At 30.1% G+C, this 10,112-nt stretch overlaps 1 protein-coding gene across 3 annotated transcripts; it reads right to left on the bottom strand.

Moving 5' to 3' along the window:
- Window positions 1–380: 380 nt before the first annotated feature.
- On the bottom strand, window positions 381–6,771 carry LOC108770093 (nuclear RNA export factor 1). Of its 3 annotated transcripts, XM_018521395.1 has the most exons (11): window positions 6,537–6,771; window positions 4,539–4,927; window positions 4,365–4,451; window positions 3,409–3,652; window positions 3,045–3,238; window positions 2,841–2,953; window positions 2,350–2,386; window positions 2,034–2,263; window positions 1,169–1,337; window positions 601–1,042; window positions 381–460 (listed from the first exon to the last, which is right to left on the bottom strand). In XM_018521395.1, exons 1-10 carry the CDS (start codon window positions 6,601–6,603, stop codon window positions 605–607), a joined length of 1,968 nt encoding a protein of 655 aa, XP_018376897.1. In that variant the 5' UTR covers window positions 6,604–6,771; the 3' UTR covers window positions 381–460; window positions 601–604. The 3 variants fall into 3 exon arrangements, with proteins under 3 accessions (XP_018376897.1, XP_018376896.1, XP_018376898.1); XM_018521394.1 differs by lacking the exon at window positions 381–460 and having other exon boundaries at window positions 491–1,042; XM_018521396.1 differs by lacking the exons at window positions 381–460; window positions 6,537–6,771 and adding an exon at window positions 6,306–6,343 and having other exon boundaries at window positions 491–1,042.
- Window positions 6,772–10,112: the final 3,341 nt, after the last annotated feature.

A 10,112-nucleotide genomic window follows, 5' to 3' on the forward strand; every position in this document is an offset into this window, starting at 1 on the left:
TAATAGAAAAAATGAGCACATTCAGTGGACATAAGTCATTTGAGCAAGCACTCATTATTGATATATCTTAGATAGATTTATAAATATAAAGGCCTATTCTAAGCGCAGGCAATATAATTACTAAGCGCTTATTCAAATGTTATTATGTCCGCGGTCAATAATCTTTTTTACTGACCATATCTTTCTTACTAATGATACTTCTTACTAATCATATAATATTGAGATTGTAATTTCAATCAAAATTATGATTTTTAACAACTTTCTTAAGGATATATTGTGTGCAATTTCATAAGTTCAATATTAACAAAACAAGACGATTCTGTATATTAACGCAGCTTTTAATATACATTACTTTTTCTAATACTTTTCTTTCTTCGCAAAAATTAATAATTATTCCTTGTTGCAAAAATTCGAAACTGGAAAGTAATATAAATATCCAGATGCTCTCTATTTGGATATCCTATATCAAATAAAAATAAATATACCCGTGGGAAACAAATGCAACATAAACGAAATGAAATGAAATGGAGTTTGACATTTTACAAGAAGCTCGAACTTTTCTTACAAGTTATTATCACAGTAATGAATTTTCTTACTTACATGTTTACTTCGTAAACGCTTGTGATGGTATCTGTTCACGATTTAAAATAAAGGCAGAGACTGCATTGTCGTAGTTCCACTGTGTATCTTGTAAGCATTTCAAGCTCCATTCCAGATTCATATTTGTTTGTTGACTTAACGTTAACGTCATCTGCTGCTTCATTTCGTCACTGGGTTCTGTTGCCACGAAATTCGTTACTTCTACTGAACTCAGAGCCGGCGTTTCCAATTGGATTTGTTGATTTTCTAACTGATTTAGTTGCTGGTGCAATTTCGTTAATTGCGACTCAGGTAGCTGACTAATATGCAACTGCTCATTCTGAATACAGTATCCTTCATCCTTCGGAACAATTATAAATGTTCGGTTGAAATAATAGATAATAGGTTCTTCCTTGTTATCAAGTTGAACGTAGCCTGTTATCGTAATGAACATCATTGTTTGCTGTGGTTAAATAAAAAATAAATTATGAGTCTATCTTTATTTCTTATACACATATCTCTTTATCTTTCATATAATGTATAACACACAATAGGATATGGTCACTCGTAGTAATAAATAGCTACTTACTGTAGCAAGGGAGATGTCCATGGTAAAAGTACTCAACAGATGCCTTGTTCGTGGCATTTCTGATATAAAAGAAACTACAGGTAATCTACCTAGTTTCAAAAGTTTCTGTCTTCTGGTCGTATCGTCTATTCTAAATAGGTTTCGATTCTCCAAATGATACCCATTTAACCTGTAAAAAATTATTTTAGTTCAATAATTTTGAATTGTACCATCACTCACAATACTAAGAATATTAAGAATATATTCATAATACAAGAATACTTGAAACGTTTCTTTAATCTTTTCACATAATATAAGAACTTTATTAAATTTTAAAAATAAGTTTATAATTATATATAAACACATCAATAAATTTTTTTCAAATTTTATAGTATAATTTTTCTTAATCTTCTACAATAGCTTAAATCTTATGAAATGGAAGGTTTTAGATAATTTAATCGTGAACATAAATATAAGAATTTTGAAAAACTATATTCATATGAAGGAATAAAGTTAAAACAATATTTTAGAATTAAAAAAATAAAATTTGGCATATCATTTCCAAAGTATGAAATATTTATAAATTATTCTGTTTAGATTATATATTGAACGATGTAACCTCAATAGCGATTAATTGACAACACAGAAAATAAATATTCCTTGAACCTTTACTTACAACTACTTCCTTTTATCATTTAGGCTATTGCAAAATTTATATATATATTATATATATATATATATTATTCACATTATTTATTATTTAAAAGATGTAAGTAACCAAAAACTTCTGTGTTAAAATACAAAAAGTTACGAAATTCCCTTCTACTTTTTTAAATAGAGAATCTCGTTAAAGAAAAAAGTAATGCAACGTTGCACAAATACTCACTTGCTATTATTATGAGAAATGCTTATCGTCATGCTGAAGCATGCATGTTCGTCATATGCATCCAGTAGAGGTTGACGATTTTCACTATCAAATACCGTAAAATATAGTAGTAAAAATTGCTTAGCAATTTCTTGTACTTTTGCATCGACAGCGACAAACATCTTCTGCGATAGAGGAATGTTGGCATCTACTATATCGAAGACAATCGGTCGTGGTAATTCTGTGCCATCCTGTTCAATAACATAATAAAAAGTTATGTTATATGAGAAAAGAGATTTCAATTACGAATATGTAACAGCATGCATGATATACTCACCAGAAACAGTAATCTTGGGAATCGTCTTCGAACATCTCTATAATTAAAAAGGTAAGTTCACTAGGTTTAAACAACAACAAATAACAAAAACACAAAGCTTCATTAAATGGCAGAAACAGATATAAATTGTTTACTTAAAATTTAAAAATTTAACGTTTTTTAAATAAAAAAACTTGTAATTTAATGATAAATTTTGCACATTTGTGTGCTGCGCGCGCGCGCGTGTGCGTGTGTTATTAAAGAAAACATTTACTTTTATATGATATGTAATAATAAATGTTTTGTTTAATGTATCATATTATAGTAAATGTTTAATTATTGAGAATTAAGCTTAATTAAAAAATGTCTACTTGAAAGTTTTCAAAATAAATATAACATGATCTCTGTAGAAATACCATCTCACGAATAGAAATTAACAGATTATTTTTAATACTTCTTGTGAAATTTAATACTTCTCAGTAAAAGAAGATTACGTTGAAAAAATACATTACCTAACGTAATCATTTTGTCGAAATTTATACTTGTTACAAACAGGATTTCCAGATAACTTCAATTCGGTCAGTTTTAGGTCCTTAATAGCATCTAGTTGATAAATATCTCTAATCTAGAATATGCAATTAACTTAAGATTATTAAAACCGAATATTATGTTGATGATTATGTTATATATATATTTTCTTATTTAGCTAAACTCACCTTATTATCATCCATATAAAGAATCTTCAATTTTAAGAATTTCTTGGTTAGTATACCAAGTCTCTCAATATTCTGCAGCTTATTTCCTTCTAAATTCAAGGCTTCTAAATTTGGTATGTACTCTGCCATAATATCCAACACAGTCATCATCATAATAGGATAGGACAGTGCATAAAAATAATCAGAGCAAAGATCTGTAAGATAAATACATGTACGTTAAAACCTCTAAATTACATTAACTCATTAATTTATACTCAATAATACTCAACTAAATTACATTAATATCATTAATATATTAATTTTTATAGTATTATTAATAGCACATTTTCATTATATTTATAGTTTCACAACTTTTTATTCTTACCAGAATCAAGATGAAACTTGGACAAATTCAAAGCTTTGGTGTCTTGTCTATATCTCTTAGCCATTACTTGCTTCAATCGTTCCTTTACTTCATCATCAATGTCGCAAACTGGAAATTCTGGTTTCACCCTCACTCGCAGTTTAAATCCATCACTCATCGTAATCTTTCGATCACAGTTCAGCAACGCACTTGCTGTCTTATAATCGTCTATGTAAAAACAAGCGTCAGTTCTTGTTTTTTTGTACTGCAAATAAATTTTTGTTTTAGCGCTACATGGTTTTAAACCAATTTTTATTTACATATGTACATTTATTATTGTTTATCAGGGTTGGGTAAGTTAATTTCTTTTTAACTAAGTTAAGTTAATATTAACAGCCTTAAAAATTTAACTTAATTAAAATACAAGTTAATCCATAATGAAATTAATTGAATTAAAAGTTAAGTTAATAAAAAAAGTAATTGAAAAGTTAAAAGTTAAATTTTGTCTGAACAAACAACCAAAGAAAAAGAAAAAATTTAACCATTTTATATAATTTTTTGTAGTGTTTTTCCTTTTTCACAACATATTTAATAAAAAATCTGGTTATTTTTGTTCACAAGTAACGATTATATAATATAAAATTACTAAATTATATACTATCCTCTCGCATTGTGTGTCTAAGGATTGACTTCAAAAAAATCAAATTAAAAGTTAATAGTTACCGATAAAATGTAACTAAATTAAGTTAAAAAGTTAAGAGTCTAAAATATAATTAAGTTAAAATTAATTAAATTTTTAATTTTTTAACTTAACTTTTATCTTTTTAACTTAGCACTACCCAACCCTGCTGTATACGATTTGAATTTTATTGATATTTATCCATGCATATCATATTAAAGAATGATTAGAGGTATTAAGACACATATTAAATAAAAAATATAGATTTCTCCTTAAAAAAGACATAGATATCACATACCATTATAGGAACGAATACTTTAGGTGCCATATAATTCAAAAGGGTATTTATAATATAATCCCTTTCGTACTTATGGCCGTATGGTATCTGTAAAATACAAATAGAAATTTATTTCAAATCTATATACACATACTGATACTTAAATACAATTTATAATTATAGAAATATACTTACATTAATTCTATATCCATTGGATACTCTCAAAATAAAAGGTTGCATCCTAGAATTTGATTGATCTCCCTTAAAATTCCTTCCTTGAATCCCTTGAAATTGAGCTCCCTTGCAATTGGGCACAGAATTATTTCCCCCATGATAAACAGTACGCCGAATCCTACCACCTCTTTCTCTATCTCTCTGATTTATCTGGTCTCTCTGGTTGATTATCACTTGTCTGGTATTATTATTAGAAGTCATCGGAATGTCGTTGTCCAAATTCGCAAATGCCAAATTACGGGATATTAGATTGTTAGGTCTATGAATCCTGAACGATACATGATGCTTGATGGGACCAACATGAAATCTTCCATTTCTTCCTACAGATCTTTCTACTCCATCATTATGATCTAAGAATAGATAATAAGAATAAAGCAGTAAAATTATTTAAAAAATAATTATTTTTGTCATGAAACATTCATTTCGGACAAAATTCATCTCTTTGATGTTCAACAATTGTTGATTACTACTCTTCATAAAGTTCTCACAATCTAAAAAATTCATAATAATTGTGTAGATAACTCTGGAATAACACAGTAATTACATACATATATATAGGTTGTGTAAAAAATATATAGTGCTTAATCTTATTATTATATTACCATTATTATTGTTATCATTATGCAGTAAGTGTTAGAAAAATTAGATGCAACATAAAACAGCAATACAAAAAAAATATATCAAATATATTAAAAAATTCTTGAATCTTATGTTAAAAAAGTCTTATTCACAGCTTAATATGACCAGATATTTTCAGATCTAAAGTAGGACAACTTTATATTTGGAGGGGAGGGGGAGGGGAGGAATAGAAGAGAATGTGTATGTATAGATATAAAAATAAATATAATAAATTTACTTTTAAAAAATAATTATTCACATATTGACATATTAAACAATCATTTCGAAAACTATCTACCTGAAAATTCTTTAATATAATTGGTCTTACCCTTAGTTTCTCACTGGAACTCTAAACCAATCGTACTAAAGAATCTTACAATTGCAAAGCTACTTTTTCTGCTAGCAATCAATGACAAATCGGTTAGAAATCGGTCTGAGATCTTTAACAGAAAAACAATTAATTTTTTTTAGATCTCACTGATTTTTTTTAGATCTCACTGAGAATTTAACACCTTCAATTTCTCCTTGAAATACGAGATACTAAATATATTGATATATTGTTTCTTTTAAAATAATTTTGTCCATCTTTTAAATAATTTAAATCGTTAAGCTGAAATTCTCTTATTCTTTAATTGACAGTGTATTCCAATTTCTTAATCATGCATATATGGGATTAAACTTTGAATCAAGAAATCTAGGAACTTGTCTAGTCGATCTTGCAACATATAAAGTCACGTGTTGTCCCCGCAAAAGAATTAATTCATCACAATAATTAATCAGTAAATTTGAATTAATCAATCATATTTAAATTGTTCAAAAATGATTTATTAGTTCTTTTTCCATCCAAGATCTCAGAACAATTCTATCATCATGTGATAAAGTATCTATTCATCTTGACGAAATCATCTGTACTTTTGATATGAAAAAACAAATTCAGCGTGCTTTTTTTTCTCTTTCCATGTGTCGCAGTGTCGCTTGATCGATTTTCTCAATCCGCATTATCAAAAAGCGTGTAAAAATAAATCATATGAATCTGTTTTTTTCTCGCCAACGTCTTGTTAATAAAAAAAAGATACGAGCAAACAAATGTTAAAGTTACGCAGGAATTACCTGCATAACATGGGTGTCGAGGACATAGGACAAACATTGTTGAGATAAGCGAGGGATAGGAGCCCGTCAAAGAATGTATTCCGTTTCACGTATTTTAATACGTATGATGTATTACTCTATCCTTGTTGTTGATGAAATATTAAATAATAAAATCATGCGCAAAATGAAACGCTCTTGGACGTACATCCCAAATCATATGTAACGGGTAAAAAGGTTGAAGAAAGTACACACCGAAGTAAGCCTTGTCCTCGTGTCCACGGTTGCGACTATCCCACGGCGTGTTCATCTCCTTCGGCATTTTCTTTTTTCGGTTTGCGTTCTTCCTTTATTTTTTGAAATAAGAAAACAAGCGAACGCTCTTTTAACTCGCACCATACGTGCACATTCGAAACAATTTTTACTTTACGACACGTATCCTTCGAAGATAAATAACAGAAGGATAATTTGCACCATCGTAGTTCGTACTTGTACTCCTTATGCTGGATTCACCTTGCATCCGATGTGCATCGTAAGATGCAATGCAACCAATCAGAAAACAGGATTCCGATGGATTTTGTTTCGGAATCATCGGAATCCTGTTTTCTGATTGATTGCAGATCGTCGTATAACGCAAATCGGATGCAATGTGAATCCAGCATAAAGATGCTTTGTCATGGGCGTCAGTTGACGTGTTTTCAGCGTCAAAAGAGGTTACGTGACCTGTTTTGACACTGAAAACTCATCAACTGACGCCCATGAAAAAGGACTTTATTGCTGGATTCACCCTGCATCCGATTTTCGTCGTACGACGTTTTGCAACCAATCAGAAAACAGGATTCCGATGATACGAAGCAAAATCCATCGGAATCCTGTTTTCTGATTGGTTGCAAAACGTCGTACGACGTACATCGGATGCAGTGTGAATCTAGCAATAGCAGTCTCTGCACTCAGAGCGCTAGTCTCTGCACCCAGAGCGTTAATCTTGCACCCAGCGTGCTATATCGTGGGAGTAGTTTAAATTTTATACTGAATGTCGCCAATGTCCGTGACAATCAGAATATTTGTGTGCAACAGTACGGCTTGAAAACAATTTCTACTCATTCCATATTTGTATTGTATATACTATCCGAAAAACGTACTGAAATTTACGTACACACACGCTGTGCAAAATCCGACAGCAATCTCGTCGTGGTGCATATCAGGTAATGATAATGTCGATACATGTAAAAAATACAAGGGTAACTTTGAGGGGCTATAAGTTTGCGAAAAAAAATCGCAGCGACTCGTTTTTTTTTTTAAATTAAAGAGGAAAGTTTGAACTTTATGTCGTTGAATACGGCATTCTCTAAAAAAATTTTACAAAGTCCGTGCATTCCGTTAAACTTTGCAATTTTCAATATAACAAACACACCCTCATATTTTTGAGAGTTACAATGGCAGATGTGCATGAAACTTAAAATCTGAACATAGCGTCTTAAAGAAGAGATTTCAAGCTTTAATTTAAAAAAAAACGTTATCCTACGATAATTTTTCGCAAAGTTATCGTTAGCCAAAATTGGCCAATTCTTGCCCACAATTTTTCTATGCAATAATTTTTTTGAGCAGTGTATATACATTAGGTCCAGTATATCGTATATGCGTACATTTATGATTATATTTGAAAAGGAAAACAAAGAAAGTTTTTGTGGTGAAAATAATTTTTATTATTTATTTATCACTCATTGTTTACACTTATTTTATGTTTAAATGTAATAGAACACAAAAAAATCCTTTACGATAATTTTTGCGTGTACAAAATTGAAACGGCGTCGTCTCTCCATGTTGATTTTTTATATCTTGGAACCCAGGCTATTGGTTCGAAATGTTTGTGGCACACCCAATATTTTTCCTTACGAACTTGATCGTATGGAATATTAATAAGGTGCAGGCTGCGCACAACTTTAATCCAAAGACATCCTATCTGGATATTCTTTGGAAATATGTGTCGTGATGTCGTTCGACTCGTTGTACATTTTGGCACTACACATCTTTGTTTATCCATTTCTCCTGCACTAATTATAATAATAGAAGTTTGAAAAAATTCATATGAGAAACACACTAACAATGTTCTCAAAAAAACGATACGCGTGCGATTTATTTCTGCCGTTTCTGCGATGCAGATAGATTTCACCAAAATGGCTATCGTTCAAAAACGTAGCTGCTGCCATATGGAGTTGTTACGCGATATTAATCCAAACGCTGTTTCAGATTTCCGTATGGAGTTGACCCACCGTGGACCAAACGGTTGATACGATATCTCGAGAACTATATATTAGCCAGAAATAAAAAAACAAATTTTTTTCTTAAAGTTTATTTGTGTGGCTATCGCGTAAATTAGAATTATTGAAAAATATTGAAAATTCGCAAGTTGACACATGTTTTTAGAACGTGATGCGAAAAAACGCTTTTATTTCGATCAAAAAAGTTGGATAAAAAATTTCATTTTTAGTGAAATCGGTTTATTCTAGTTTACGCGGTAGCTAGTCAATTTACGAATACAACGCCGCAAGAATTCTTTAAATGGGTCAGTTAGATTGACCGAAATTGTGTCAACTGCCAAAAAAACAACGTTTCGAGAAAAGCGCGTTTAAAGTTTAAATTCTTAAAGGTTAAAATTATATCAGATACCGAAAACATCCATTTTCTGGCAAATAGAAGCGGAATTCGGAAAAAGCCCTCGTAGCGCTTGTAAGAAGAGCAAACGCGAAAATCTGACGTGATTGGTTTGGCAAAATAATAACGGATCAGTGTTGTTAAACGGGCCGGATTTCTGACGCATGTGCGTTCAATGTAGCTTCAGTAACGTACCGATCACTAGTAAATAGGAGATCATTAGTCGCCTAAGTAAAATTTTTTCAAAAATGTTGAAAATTTTAAAATATTTTACATATTTTACATGTGTTACATATATATAAATATACAGGGTGAATGTTAATGCATGTCCCTACCTTTTACCATGGGAAGTAAGTTATCGACCGCAGCTGTGATTATCTAAACGGTGCATAGATGGCTGCCGCTTAGATCGCACATACGTGCTGAAGAATCGAATGCGATGTACAGACAAATTAAAAACTGTCATGCAGTAAGTTCAATAATATCATATTATTGAAGCAATGCATACTCAAATAGCATAGACGAACACTCTAAACTAAAAAAAAATTATTTTTTTTAATTCTTTCTTGAAGTTTATGAAATCTTTCCAATCTTTCAAATAAACTGGAAAAATCTTTTTAAATAAGATTTTGTAGAAGAGCAAATAAATGATATTTATTCGAAAAAGTGCTCAAAATGAGTGGGAAGGGATATTTAGCTAGTATACATTTACAAGTATAAAAATAATAATATAAAATATTAGTATAATACGTATGTTCGTATCTCAGACAGCACGCGATATTTATAAAATATTTACAAAATATTTGTAAGATGAATTATTAGACAAGAGACAAATGCCTTCACATATCAGAACAGACACGAGAGAGAAAAAATTTCTCTTTCTCGAGATTATCAATTAACGATATACCCAACCAAGCTTATAAAACCGAATTTTTTCGTTGATTTGATGGATACACCGGGAGATTTTATCCCAATTGGAAGTCCTTGTTTAAAATTATATGGTACTATTAAAACAGTAACTTATAACATATTGCTATTGGAAACTGATTTATTATTATAAGGATTATAATATGGCAACAATTTTTTAATAAAATAATATTTTGATTTTAATCAATCTTATAATATTTTTTTAGAAAAAAATCACAAAAAGTTATTACAAAATTCTTGCCTTATATA

This window comes from Trachymyrmex cornetzi, unplaced genomic scaffold (assembly GCF_001594075.2).
Source record: "Trachymyrmex cornetzi isolate Tcor2-1 unplaced genomic scaffold, Tcor1.1 scaffold99, whole genome shotgun sequence".
Classification (NCBI taxonomy): domain Eukaryota; kingdom Metazoa; phylum Arthropoda; class Insecta; order Hymenoptera; family Formicidae; genus Trachymyrmex; species Trachymyrmex cornetzi.

Excerpts from the sequence above, each read along its gene's own strand:
- LOC108770093 (XM_018521395.1), bottom strand. The coding sequence starts at position 6,603 with ATGCCGAAGGAGATGAACACGCCGTGGGATAGTCGCAACCGTGGACAC. Across the intron at positions 3,653-4,364 it reads AAGTATTCGTTCCTATAATG|TACAAAAAAACAAGAACTGA; the intron begins GTATGTGATATC and ends ATTTATTTGCAG. Across the intron at positions 2,954-3,044 it reads TTTATATGGATGATAATAAG|ATTAGAGATATTTATCAACT; the intron begins GTGAGTTTAGCT and ends TGCATATTCTAG.